Raw genomic sequence first — 14,841 nt, 5'->3', positions numbered from 1 at the left:
ACAATAAAAGCAGTCAAAACTAACAAAAGAGCAACAATATATAAGTGCAAATGACAAGGTTCTTTTAGCCTAACGCAGTACACGTAGCAAGGTGTATATACATATATACATATATACATACATATACACACATACATACATACACACACATACATATATATATATATATACATATTATACACACACACACAAACAAAGAAAAACAAGTAGAAAAATAGAAAGTTAGTTTTTTTTTATTTATTTATCGCACGACACTGACAAGGTACGCGATACAGTACGAGACCAAACGCGATTTCATTTCACCAAACGAAGATCATTTGAGATTCAGTAAGTTTAATTTTGACACAAAGACAGTTGAAGGATCTAATATTCAGTTTTTCTTACATATTTATATAGCCTATATTTTTATCTAAAATTTAGATGTTGGAAAAAAAAAGTTGCATGGATTTTTGTTTCTCTTAAAGTATGCCTAGCTGTTTGGTCTGAATGACTGAGGCTGTCAGATATTAAAAATATAAATTCTGTAATACCTTGACAAAAATGTAAACGATAGTGTAAACAAGTTCCAACATTGAATATTTATACTTTTTGCTTCCCTATGGCAAGACATTGAAGATCCTAAATTGTGAACAGATTTTTGGTATTTTGAATGCTATTTATTACATAGCCATGGTAACAGCAAAACAAGTGAAACCAGGAGTGTCTGCTATTTTATGTTTAGCGGTTTTCACATGAAACCACAAATTATGCAGTTTACTAATTGAAGACAGAAAACACACATGCACCCTCAGATTAGTGGTCTCTCCAGTCACAGTCCATTCTCCAAAAGAGTATTCTCTTCAGTAATGCCGTATAAAAAAATTAAAAAAACTCCTTTTGCCTTTCACTTAAACATTTCACAAAATGACTTGCACTTTTGTAGAGTGCCATTTAAAAGTGAACTGTTGTATATGAACATTTATGATATGTATAGTGGGCAGTCTAGTGTGGTTCAACTTTAAAAGCAGCAAAGAAGAACCTGTTGGGTGTGAATGTTAAGTCCACCTGTTACACTGTTAATTGTATTGCTTGTTGCTGAACTTAGTCAATTATCCTTAATAGCCAAGCATGACTCTCAATAGATCTCAATTAAAATGTGTTTTTGCGGTAGAGAATCTAATTCAGTACAAGTTGGAGCCTTGTACAGAATGAAAAAATAAGGATGGCAGGCATGTGAGAAACAGTCCCACCATTTGATAGTCAATCCCAGTCTTGGGACGAATAATGTGAAATCTTTTTGAGCAACATTTGAGGTAAATTACTGAGCTCGCTTGGAAGTCAAACATACAGTCTTGTAAATAATTTGTGCACTGTTGTGTGGAATTGTTGAAAGAGCATTTCAACCCAGAGCTCAATGAAATTGTGCAGTGGGTTAAAATTAAATTCAAGATCAAAAGAGATGGTTCAAGAGAAATAAAAAAATTGAAATAAATACTACATGAGGATTCACAAGCTCAATGGTCAGAAACATCTAATTCAGGGGTGTCAAACTTGTTCCTGGAGGGCCACTGTCCTGAAGTGTTTAGCACCAACCCTAATTAAACACACCTGAACCAGCTAATCAAGGTCTTATCAGTCTCACTAGAAACTTCCAGGCAAGCGAGTTGGAGCTGGTTAGAACTAAAATTAGAACACCCCTGATCTAGTTTCATCTAGTTCAGTGGTTCTCAAACCTGTCCTGAAGGACCCCTAGCCCTGCACATTTTGTATGTCTCCCTTATCTAACACACTGGATTCAACTCATCAGCTCGTTAGTAGAGACTGCAAGACATGAATTGGGTGTGTCGGATAAGGGAGACATACAAAATGTGCAGAGCTAGGGGTCCTCCAGGACAGGTTTGAGAACCCCCAATCTAGTTTATCAGTCTAGCGCAGGGATCTCCTGCTCCTGGAGAACTACTGTCCTGCAGATTTCAGGACCGTAAGGGGGGAGCTTGCAATTAGGAAAGGTCTCCTAACTTTAAAAAAAAATCTGTTAACGGAGCCTTGCATGGAATATTTGAGTTTCTCTAACTTTAAATATGCCATGACACTTTCTACCCACTTGATATGTGTTGGTGGGGCGTTTGACTTCCATTGTGAGAGTATAAGCCGTCGGGCCAACAAAGAAGAGAAAGCCATTGCATCCGATTGACCTGGTGGTTGTGAGAGGTTCTCAGATGTCACACCAAATATTGCTATTACTGGATACGGTTGTATCTCCTTTTCATAAATATATGAAACACAGCAGACTAAAATGGTCCTAGAGCTGGACGTGTCCAAAACATATGACCCAAAGCAGCCTCACCTCTGTGACATCTAGAACACGTCGAGTCTATTTCTGGGAATATTCTTGCCAGTTTACTTCTAGAACAGCGAAGCCTATGAATTATCTTAAATTGTAGTAGTCCATGTCTGACACAAATAGATGTTGAATGAATTCACTTAACTGCTGACCACCGGACTGCCTCTGGGACTACACTTCCAAAGTAACTCTCCAAGAGCAGGGTTGGAGATCCCTGATTTGGTGCATAAAATGTCATAAACACAGAGACTTCCCTTATTAGTACTTCCCATTGTTAAGTCCATGGGATATATTTTTCATATGTTTTCCACCCCCTTTGGGTATGATGTGACCTCCCCAGTGTTCCTTTCTCACTAAAAGAGTGAAAACGTTTCCCAGTGTTAACAACCAGGTATGCTCAGCTGTTAAAGGTTAACTATTTCAGGATTTATAGAAAAGGCTATGTACAGCTAAAGTGACATCTTTTCATTGTTTTGGTAAGTTTCCTATTGGCGAAGGAGATGTGAGGCCATGCTTTCTGGGCATTGGAAGGTTACAAGGGGGTGAAGTGCATTTGGTAATTGGACACTCTATGCTTGTCAGCATTTGCCCACCATAGACTTGTAACACAGTTCAGCTAGTTGTGGCATTTAATTATAGTGACCCCTAGTGTCAGAACTTCGACATAACATCTGTTTCCTCCATCAGGGAATGTCTTGGTTTCTATTGTCACCCTCATTCCCTGATTGAGGGAACAGATAGTGCGTTCAAGTCATGTCGGATAGATCGTATTTACGAGTTGAACGCACATGAACGCCACCACAAAGTCGTTATTACGAGTGGGAAACTTGAAATTTTCTTTAAGCCCCGAGTTTCCGAGTTGGGGGCGTGTCAATGAGAAACATGGCGGAATCGATGGATGCAACGTCTGTAGTTGACGGTAAATTTTTGTTAGTTTAGTTGTCCTATAAACTTAAATTGGTCATGTTCTTGTTACGCAGCTGAAATCCAAGTAAAAAAATGCAGACCCTGTTGTATTTTCTTGTAATTTATTAAAAGAAGGTACACCGCCATCTTGTGCCGACTAAACTGACTTGAACGCACCTGACGTCGTAATTACGACTTGTCAACTCGTAAGTACGAACGTCCCAGGAGGACTTGAACGCAGCAAGAGATGTTGTGTCTCTCATGCCAAAACTCTGAGCTGCTACTGACAGAGTTGAGATGCTATCTCGTCTCCTCAGCCTAAACCTAACTGAGTGAAGCATGTGAAACATGGGATGTCTGGGGCGTGGCCACGCATGCAAATTTCACTTGCCAATTTCATTGGCCTTTTCTGAATAGATCAGAGGTGTTTGGTGTTGTTATTTTTTATTTATTTTTTTATTTTTTGCTGTAAGGAAATGTCGGAACCTGTTGATGATTTATTTCTTGTTAATTTAGCTACTGTATGAAAAAAAAATACCTAGAGTTGTGTTTGTTTTCTTTTAAGAGAGTTGAAAAGGCTTTTCTGTTGGTAAAAAAAAAAAAAATCACAAAATGTTCTCTGTCAGCCTATTTCCCTGCATTTATCACATGTAAATCCCTCCGAACAGAAAAGGCTACACAGACAGAAAAGTACACTAAACATGCGGCAAGCAGGGCAAATGACAATAACAAGAGAAGATACTATTATTCACCTTGATTTTTAGTTGATTCCGACTTACCACGGTTGCTTTATGGACTCATAAGAGATGGAGCAAGAGAAAAAACAAAGACAGTAAGTACAAATGACAAGTTAACAGTCTAACGAAATGCTAACACACTTTGCTAGCAATAGTGGATTAGATTAAAAAGCTAGTGATGTCAGAATAATTTCATAGACAATATCAACTAGTCTCAGATATGTGATGACAATTTTTTGCAATTTAAACAGTGAAGGATTAAAAAGCTAGTGATGTCAGAATAATTTCATAGACAATATCAGCTAGTCTCAGATATGTGATGACAATTTTTTGCAATTTAAACAGTGAAGCATGATAGTAAGACAGAGATTCAAAACAAAGCTAGACAGAGCTACAATTGCAAACCACTCAGCAGTGAGGCAGACGGGAATCGGTTCAGTTATAGGATTACTCCAGACCACCACAGGACTCTCCAGCTGAAATATATGATCATGAATATATAAATAAAAAATATTCGTATAAAATCACGAATAACAAAAGCAAAAAGTCTATCATGATAAAAGGCCCAGGAACATAATTGAGGAAACAGGGATAGGTGTGTTTGATTAGGGTTGAAGCTAAACTCTGCAGGGCATTGGTCCTCCAGGGCAAGATTTGAGGAACCCTGATTTCAAGACTAGGGCTGTGCGATTAATAGAATTTTAGTTTAGTTTTTGATTTTGGCTTCCAGCGATTATGAAAACATCATGCCATATTCTGTTCCTTTCCTTTTATGCAGTGTACTCCATTTCCAGACTGCTTTCGCCCTACAGTAGTTACGCAACATACAAATCAGTCAAGTCATGTAATGCGACAGGATGTGCTAGAACTAAAAAAAGAGTTAAAAGCGTATTGAGCTGTAAAAGAGACTCTGTTCCCCAGGTGGCAATCCGAGACGGAGCGAAATGGGGACAAGCTCAGGCTGCTTTGGGTGTGTGCTTAAACAGACAAAAACACCCAAAAATATGTCAGAATGTTTGTCTTGGTGAGTTTTCACTTAAATGCTGTCTAACGCGAACGCAAACAGTTGGGAAAGTAATCTATGCATTCAGTCTTAAAGTGACAGCGGCATAAAAAAAACCTGCTGCTGTCATTTGATGCTAATCAAGCAAATAAAAAGGAGAGAATCATTCATTGCTCTTCATTGAATAATTAAGAGTATAATTAATAATTAAGAGTTAATGGTGTTTATTCTGATTTCCAATACTGTTCCACTGGTTCACCTCAAGGCTGTTGTCTTTCACCCTTTTTGTTTTATCCTGTATTCATATTATAAAGTGTGCGGATGTCTCAGCGATTGTGAGTCTTCTCCACAAACAGGATCTAAGGCATGGTCTGGTCATGGAGTATTTTGTGCCATGATCGATTTTTTTTCTTCGTTTGAATGTTAATAAAACAAAGAACATGGTGATTGATTATGGGAGGTCCTCACCAAAGTCCCTTTCAAGGAAAGTTTGTTCACTCTCCGGACATATTTGCAACGCCTCCGGGCAGCTCATTCAAGACCAAGTCCTATCTAAATGAATGTGGGAATCCTGAAATCTGAAAAACTGCTTGCTGAACTCGCAATTAAATTACATATTTCAAATCCGCAACAAAATCGGAAATGAACTGCCTCATGAATGTTGTTTGTTATGCTCAAATAGCATTTAAAAAGCTTATTTTTCAGGCTAGACCAGCCAATGTGCTTGCGCAGTCATAACATGCTTATTTATTTTTTAAGGAAATTAAAATAAATCAGAGTAAAAGTTAATAAAACAAAGAACATGGTGATTGATTATGGGAGGTCCTCACCAAAGTCCCTTTCAAGGAAAGTTTGTTCACTCTCCGGACATATTTGCAACGCCTCCGGGCAGCTCATTCAAGACCAAGTCCTATCTAAATGAATGTGGGAATCCTGAAATCTGAAAAACTGCTTGCTGAACTCGCAATTAAATTACATATTTCAAATCCGCAACAAAATCGGAAATGAACTGCCTCATGAATGTTGTTTGTTATGCTCAAATAGCATTTAAAAAGCTTATTTTTCAGGCTAGATCAGCCAATGTGCTTGCGCAGTCATAACATGCTTATTTATTTTTTAAGGAAATTAAAATCTTTTAGAGTAAAATAACTGATTTTGTTAAGCTGTTTTGACATACTGGCAGCACGCCACTTTTAAAGAAAAATATGGGTTTTGGAAAGAATCCAAATGCTTTTTGGTTACAAGTGATACTGTAAGATGTTCTGCAGGTGTCTCGGCTTTGTCTTCTCCAATAAAGTTTGTTTTGAGAGATCTTTTGCAAAGAGAAGCAGACTTTTTCTCCAACAGCAGTTGGTAGTTGGTTTCGTATGCATGCTGAATGTAAGCACTTATTTCTACAAAAAAATAAGTGTGCATGTATGCATATTTGCACCACACTTGCACAAAGAAATTAATGGTACTAACAAAAAATGTTAATAAGCATTTAAGTGACACTATACATTGCATGAAAGATCTTAGACATACAGTGTAGGCACTCTAAAGATGATTAACTTGTGCAATCATCAATTTTTAATAACATTCAAGGTAATGGAGACAGAGACTTTGTTAATAAAGCATGGCCCAGAAACTGATACGCTTAGTAAAATATCTACAGAGCTCAATGGAGTGTTATTTAATCTAGCAGGCTGTGTAATTCTCTTTCCATTTTAATATTAAAATGTTGTTATTATGGCTATATTGAATAGTTCAGGAAAAACTACATTGTTCCATTGCTACAGTCTTTAATTCCAAATTCTGAGACGGGTATCTTCTCAAAGGTTGATGTATCACATATCTGTCTAAGGCACCTGATATGCATTATACATGTGATCATGTGACCTGTATTGTCAACATTAAAGTAGAAAAAGACACTGCTAATGTCATTGTGACGAGGAGAGCAATAGTGAACAATGACATTTATAGCGAAGACGTTTTATGATCTGCGTGCAACTACACTGGAAGGGGAAACAATAGATTTCAATATTTTCAGAGGAAGAGTGGTGTTAATTGAGAATGTGGCATCACTTTGAGGGACAACCACCCAGGACTATATCCAGCTTAATGAGCTCCAGAGCAGGTACCCTCACCGGCTTGTGGTCCTGGGCTTTCCCTGCAACCAGTTTGGATACCAGGTTTGTAAATGATTACGTGCAACTCACTGTTTCGATTACATTTAGTTATAGTTTATCTACAAATGTCATTTAGTTCATACATGAGTTCGGTGTCACATAAATTATAAATATATCTGTTCATGATAAGTTACCAGTGTTTCAGAATTTTGCAGGACTGTTGTACACAATTTGGATTAACATAATTATTGCATTGTCCCAAAACTGTCTTCTTTCTCATTTTCCAGGAGAACTGTTCTGATGCAGAAATTCCAAATTCCTTGAAATATGTACGTCCAGGTGAAGGGTATAAGCCTGCATTCACCATTTTTGAGAAGTGCATTGTAAATGGGAGTGATGCACATCCTGTATTTTCTTACTTGAAAGACAAGCTTCCTTATCCAGATGATGACCCTATGTCATTCATGCAGGACCCTAAATATCTGGTCTGGAATCCCATCAGTCGGAATGATATTTCATGGAATTTTGAAAAATTTCTTATTGGACCAGAGGGTGAGCCCTTCAAGAGATACAGTAAAAGGTTTCAAACTATCAATATTGCACCAGACATTCAAAGACTGCTGAAACTGACCAAGAACTAATCGAAAACAAGTTAATTGAACATGTTTCATATTTAGTCATTTGTTAACTCAATGTGACAATATTGACAATGATTTTTAATTCACATTATCTTCCATGTTAGCAACATTGTGGCATCATCTTAATTTCTTTTATGTTACTTAATGAGAGTGACACACCAAAATGTAACAGGGTTTCACTTGAGATTGTAAATATGAAAGAATTATGGATGGTGCCATTAACAAATTCTCTGCAATGGAAGTACCTTAATAAAATATTGATCAACACACTGTTGGTTCTGGCTTAGTAGACATGTCTCTGTGCTGGGGCAGTATGGAATCCCATGACTTTGCTTCACTTGTTTTACAGAATGTCTCCTCTGTCTTATTAATAGATTACAGAAATGTATATAAAACATTTCTGTCCCCCTCACTTCTGAAATGATGGCTACGCCCCTGCTGTAGTACATATGTATACTGTAGATTAGCCTAGCTTTCCCAGATAACAAGGTGACATTGATACTATGTTGAGTTTTCATCCAAACCATCATCTTGGTTGAGATTGACATTTCAGTGTTTAAAGTATGTTGGCTCAAGAACATTGAAATTTTGATTAAAGCTGACAGCACACTTGAGTGGAGAAAAGGATTCTGAGCTAACATCGATTTGTTGTCGATGACTACAAGATCATGAAAGTATATCTATATGGAATGGGTGTTACCCAATCAGTGGGGTGTTTTCAACTGCTTTCCCCGATTTGTTGTAATACGCCGGGGGCTTGGTTTAGGGATGGGCCTTTGAGTAAAGCAGCAAAAAAATAATAATAATAAAAATAAAATAAAATTCTTCCATTGTCTGGTTGAACAGATAAATGTTTAAGGTTCTATATTGTCTTACTTATTCAGCAATTTCTATGCTAATCAAAGCATTTACCAATTAGCAAGTTAGCATTTACTGAAGCAAGTTAGCTACATATAGCTGGTTAAGTTTCCATTACTAAAAATATTTAAATTGAGATTGCATGATAATTGTGAGTTAAATGTATTAGTTAGCTTACTCAAATATTTTAAAGGTGACATATCATGAAAATCTGACTTTTTTATTGATTTATTTACTGTATATTGCTGCTGCCACACAGATCTAAAATAAATATGCGATTTATTTCCCAGCTGTTTACCTTGACAGACATAACCGACTGGTTTTGTAACTCATGTGTTTTTAACGTAAACTTGTGTGTGAATGAGAACTTAGTTTAGTACTCACGTGCTGTGACAGCCGCTTTCTGTAAGTGTGCACTCAGAAAACCGTATATAAGAGGTTTAAACTAATATGGTTTAAAACGCATGATTTCAGCGCGATAAACATGATCATCAGAACCAAAAACAGATGTTTTTTAGCAGGTACAGCTGTAATGGCGCAGCTCTATTCTGGAAAAGGGGGCGGGGAGCAGCAGCTCATTTGTATTTAAAGAGACAGGCACGAAAAACAGCATGTTTCTGCTTCCACTCAAAATAAGCATTTTCAAAATTATATAATACATTATCTGTGGGGTATTTTCAGCTGAAACTTCACAGACACATTCTGGGGACACCAGAGACTTATATTTCATATTGTAAAAAGGGGCATAATATGTCTCCTTTACGTTATTAACAAACTTTTTCCTTCAATTGCCCATGGCTCAGCTTTGATGCTTGTTCACTTATCCTTTTAAATGGATTGCTGCTTCTTCTTTTTTTCATTTTTCTCTGTGGATTTCCTTATGCTTTCAGTGTGGCAAAGGACAGCTCAGCCTTGTCATTAATCCTTTCTCTTCTATTTGTTAGTGTTTTCAAACGTGGGTGCTTAGAAATCATGCATTGAAAATAATGCCCTCTTACCTGACCCCACCCCTAATCACAACTGTCACTGTGACATAAGCAAATCAGGTAACAGGGTCGAAAATGCCCATCCGATATGGCCTTGCCCACTGATCTGGTAACTCCCATTACTGTCCTGCAGAGAACTACTGAATACTTGACACACAATAAAGGTGTTTCTTCATCAGAAGGCAGCATCTTAGGGAGGCTGCATCCTTTGTAAACCAATCCATCTGAGGCTTCTACGGTATGCTAGACTCTTTCTAAGCTTTAAAAGCTTGAATGAGATGGTCTAGTAAGTCCACATGGCTGCGTCGTAAAGGTTTTTATCACCACGGTCATGAAATGATAATACTATTAAAAATAACTATAATAATATCTGCAGTGCAAAACAGTGTATAACAACTGTCTGTGGTCTCACAGTGGTATACATCATGGTAAGTTTAGCTTTATGTTGGAACCAAACAAAAAAAACTACTAAGAAAATTTAGGTTACTTGCGTAGGTGATCATCGTTCTCACACTAAGGTAAAAGCCATGCAAATATAATCTAATACCCTATAGTGTATACAAGCACCAAGGTGTTTATTGAAATGTGAAAATACAAATGACATAACATGCCCTGCTCCAACACCAAGCATCCAGTCTATAATATCTCACAAATGTGTGCAATGATGCCCAGCTGGCCGAAGAACACGTCCTGAATAGAAACACCCCTGAACAGTGCCCCGGAAGTAGCCGTTTCCTCTAGTGGAGTGAGCTCAAAGCCCTGGTGGAGGTTGTAAATGTGTGTCTTTGTAACACATTGCAATCACATTTACCACCCAATGACACAAAATCGGTCTCTCCCCCTATAATTGTCAGCCCAAGAAATGAAGAACTGATTGCTCTTTTGTCTGTCTCGTCTTCTGCATGTAAGAATGCGGAGTGCACAACGCACAAAGACAGTGTATATAGGCCTACACTAAATGTAGTAAGCCCAAAGTGTACTTCAGCTGTCCGTGTTCCACAACAGTCCACTCATCGTCCACATGCAGCCCAATTTTTCTGTCCACGAAGATGGTGCGCGTACAATAGCACAGACGAGAGGTGAATTTTTAAAACAGAAAGTGTCCACTAAGTGGTACTGCACATGTGTCGAACTCATCCATCCACGCTTATTTGCGGATGAAAGCTGCATTGGCCCAATGCCATGGGTTCAGACAGTAAGATTTGGTAATGGGCCTAATCTCGCTTTATTCTTTCCTCGTGTTCTTTTCACCTTTTCCTCTTGTCTGCACCATATTAAGTTCTTCATTTTCAAAAATTAACACATTCAGCTGACAGGAGTAAACATTATCAAAGTTATTATTACCAAATGTTTCTGTCTGAACCCACAGCATAGACCATATTATTATGAATGTGGGTTTCTGTGGGCTAAAAGAAAAAGAAAAATGTTATGTAAATGTCATGCTCATGATACTGAGATAAATAGCCAGCTATAAATAGTCAAATACAGTAAATAGTTGATTAACTCAATATTTGGTAATTTAGTGATTTATACACGAGACAATTGCAATAAAAAACGGGTCCTAATCCATTAGCCACCTTTGTACTGTCATGGCTTCATGTGCTACTCCAGTACAGTTGGTGGCGGTAATACGGCAATTGATAGTTTAGCAGAATTCATAGATTTAAACATCAAAACCAACTTTTGAGTGTAAAATTCTCACCTGATCGCTGAAGGAAGGTTGGGGGGAATCGAGACCGACAGCGTCAACACTGGAAACAACTCGCGAGCAGCAGCCAACTGATTACGGAGTAGAAAACAAAAGGATACAAACGATGCTTCCATGAGTCAAGAAGTTGGAGAAAGGCAGAGGACATGTGCTGGTCAATGACTGGGTCAGGATGCATTACCTTGATGATATGTATGAAGAGGAACGAATGGAGGAAGAAGGAAGGGAGAAGGGTATAAGTATAGGATTATTATAAATATAAAAAAGAGCTTAGAGGAAAGTAGTTCTGAAGAAAATGAGCAAACGGTTTGGAATAAGGGGAAGAATTTAAAATCATCGCTGTGTTTAGGAAGGAGTATGAACACATAGTCCAATTGCATTGACCATGGAACTAAAAAAAACAGATAAATGGGTGAAATAGGACATTCTAAATCCTTGGTTTCAAAAATACTTTGTGAAGGAAACAATGAGAAAATGTAGAAAAGAGGAACAAAGGAATAAAGCGTTAGTTATTGGAAATATATGCAAAAAGACTGAAACGTTCATTAAATGTTTTACAGAAAAACATTATCAAACACCTTCACTGTAAAATAAAAAGATAAAAGAGTGACAGCTGCTGAACATAAAATGTAAGCAATAAGGGTGTATTCACACCTGTCTTGTTTGGTTCGATTGAATCGAACTCAAGTTCGTTTCCCCCCTTGGTGCGGATCTTTTGGGCAGGTGTGAATACAGCAATTGCACTCGGGTACAGACCAAACAACCGTACCGAGACCCAGCTGAAGAGGTGGTCTTGGTCCGCTTCCAAACGAACTCTGGTACAGTTGAATGGATAAACCAATGAATGGATGACCTTAAGCACACGTGTGGTTTTGTTTGCAGTTTCTGGTTCACTTGCAAAAAGGGCAGTGTGAAAGCGAACCGCACCAAACAAAAAAAATAAACATTGTATTTGGTCCAGGCCAAAGCAAGTGAACTAGCGGACTTTCCTGGTGTGAATACACCCATGAGTGAGCTAATGTATAGACATCATTAGTAGTGACTAAATAAAGCGACATGCAACATAACATCAGTGCATTTCAGTCCATCCTGGAATGAAGAACAGGCTCTACTCTTCAGCACAACAGTAATCCACAAAACTAAGGCAACAGAAACAGAAACCCTTTAAATCCCAACAAAACATTAAACACACATTAAATACGGATCTCTCAAGCTCTAGCACAGAATGATTAAACAACTCCACAAACAGCATTACCAGCTTCACTTATTACTAAAATACATACAAAATTAACAGAGGTTTAAATATTGAAGTTTTATTAAAAATAATAAAGTTAGCCATGATGGAGGTCAGCGTTTGGTTTAGTTAGGCCCTTGACCCTTAACTTTCTAACATTAGTTTTTCTCCTGTTTCTTAAAGGGGTCATATGATGCGATTTCATTTTTTCCTTTCTCTTTAGAGTGTTACAAACTCTTGGTGCATAAAGAAGATCTGTAAAGTTGCAAAGACTAAAGTCTCAAATCCAAAGAGATATTCTTTATAAAAGTTAAGAGTTAGCCACACCTACCTAAAACGGTTCGTTCGAACACGCCCCCAGTTTTGTAAAAATCGACGCGTTTCAAAAAGGCGGGGCATAGAGGAGAAACAATAATGTACAGTATGTGGAAAATAATGTGTTTTTTTAACTTTAAACCGCATAAACACATTTCATTACACCAAATACACAAAATAATGTTCTTTTTAGCAGCATCATATGACCCCTTTAAGCAAAAGTACAAGAAAAACTTTGATTGGGTGATATTTGCTACTTGTTGGTGATGATGTGGTCATCGTGGCCTGATTAACTGACACCACCCAGAGTCTGATTTCTGATTGAACAGTTTGGTGGTAATTAGTCATTTCACACTGGAGTACTGAAGTGCTGTGAAATTTTGAAAGACTTAGTAGGTTAGTATATAGAAAATGTTTTGACAGGGTCTTTTTTTACTTTACAGTGAAGGTGTTTGATCATAATAATTCAAGAAATACTTGTAAAATAACAGTGTTTTTCTGTTAAATATTTAATGCAAATTACTGTAAAAGTTTTTACACTATTTAAAATAGGATATTTTACTTCAATTTTACCGTTTTTGTTTGGCAGCCGTTGCTGCCAGTCATTTGACTGTTTATTATTATTATTATTATTTTAAAGTGAAGATGTTTGATTGCAATAACATAGGAAATACCCAAAATAACAGTGTTTTTCTGTAAACATTTAATAAAACAAAAAAATTATTCTGTTAAGGCTTTGCACTTTATTTAAATTGGGATTTTACTTTAATTTTATTTTAATTTTACTGTTTGTGTTTTTTTAACAATTTTCTGTTTGTTCGCTTGCTTGCTTGTTTGTTTTGTTTTACAGTGTGAGCAATGGTGCCATCTGCACCATCTGGTGGTGATTTCATAAATTATTATCGCCATTATTTTTGTAATTTTACATACACGTTTATGTAATTTGAGAAAACAGAAAAATACTCTATACTCTATAAATAGTACAGTATTTAAAAAATAGAATTACTGTAATGTGTCTTTAATGCCATAATACTTAAAATATCAGCTTTTCTAATTCGTTTATTAAAGGTATCATCTGCATTCAGGAAATTCGTTTGAAACCATTATAAGGCTATGATAGTATCCGATACAGAACAATGGTCATGGGGGGACTAGAATATAATAGATCTTTACTGCCATTGTTTTGAAAAGAACAAAAGACTATTTAGCAGTTCACAAGGATTGGCAGGATGGTAATATAAATATAAAGATAGAGATTAACAGAATAGAAATGGAAATAAATATAAATATAAAGGAGAAAAGGGTGTGTTACATTTATTAAAGGAGGATGTGTTACATTTATTAAACAGTACAAACAAACATTACAATTACATGGTCAAGAGATAGAAAAATTAGAATGTTGTAAGTTTTTATGTTTGTAGTTTGACTAGAAAAATACACATTGAGAAAATTATTGGTAAACGCAAACAACAGAATTCAATGAGTTGCTTGGTGGGCAAGGACCAGGGGAGCTGAGAGGTTGTCTCTGAATATATGAACTATAATGAACTAATACTATTAACACTTGATTATGGATGTATAGTATTTCAGTTCAACAAAAAGCATTAGGTTATTAACAGGGGCTATAAGATCCCAACTGCAGATGTAACAGGAGAAATGCCCTTAAAATACAGATGCTATAAATTACTGGGTCAGGACATAATCAAAATCATCCAAAAGCCATAAAACAATGCTGAGAGAAAGAAAAGATGCAAAAACAAAAGTACCCAAAATAATTGGAATTAAATGAATATTCCAGCAGTAGCCTACCATGGTCAGTAATTCACCAATAGTTAATACCACAACCCACATGAGACTGTTCATGAGAAATTCAAAACAATAGGTATGTTCATATATATTAAGATGCAGTAGTAGGTGTGGCATTCACAGGACAAGATTTGAATGTCAAAATCAATTAAAGAATTTCAGATCATCTCTATCAGGACACTGGAGAATTGATTGCAATCCCAATGGCATTACAGTGGG

General features: G+C 36.8%; 1 protein-coding gene across 1 annotated transcript; it reads left to right on the top strand.

Moving 5' to 3' along the window:
- The first annotated feature begins 6,862 nt into the window (after window positions 1–6,862).
- On the top strand, window positions 6,863–7,977 carry gpx2 (glutathione peroxidase 2). Its single transcript, XM_016539298.1, has 2 exons — window positions 6,863–7,140; window positions 7,365–7,977. The coding sequence occupies exons 1-2, from the start codon at window positions 6,919–6,921 to the stop codon at window positions 7,716–7,718; spliced, it is 576 nt and encodes a 191-aa protein (XP_016394784.1). The 5' UTR covers window positions 6,863–6,918; the 3' UTR covers window positions 7,719–7,977.
- The last annotated feature ends 6,864 nt before the right edge of the window (window positions 7,978–14,841 follow it).

This window comes from Sinocyclocheilus rhinocerous, unplaced genomic scaffold (assembly GCF_001515625.1).
Source record: "Sinocyclocheilus rhinocerous isolate Xijiao unplaced genomic scaffold, SAMN03320098_v1.1 scaffold2743, whole genome shotgun sequence".
NCBI classification, from domain to species: Eukaryota; Metazoa; Chordata; class Actinopteri; order Cypriniformes; family Cyprinidae; genus Sinocyclocheilus; species Sinocyclocheilus rhinocerous.
The sequence above is the reverse complement of the archived record's forward strand: the minus strand, read 5'-3'. Positions and strand labels throughout refer to the sequence as shown.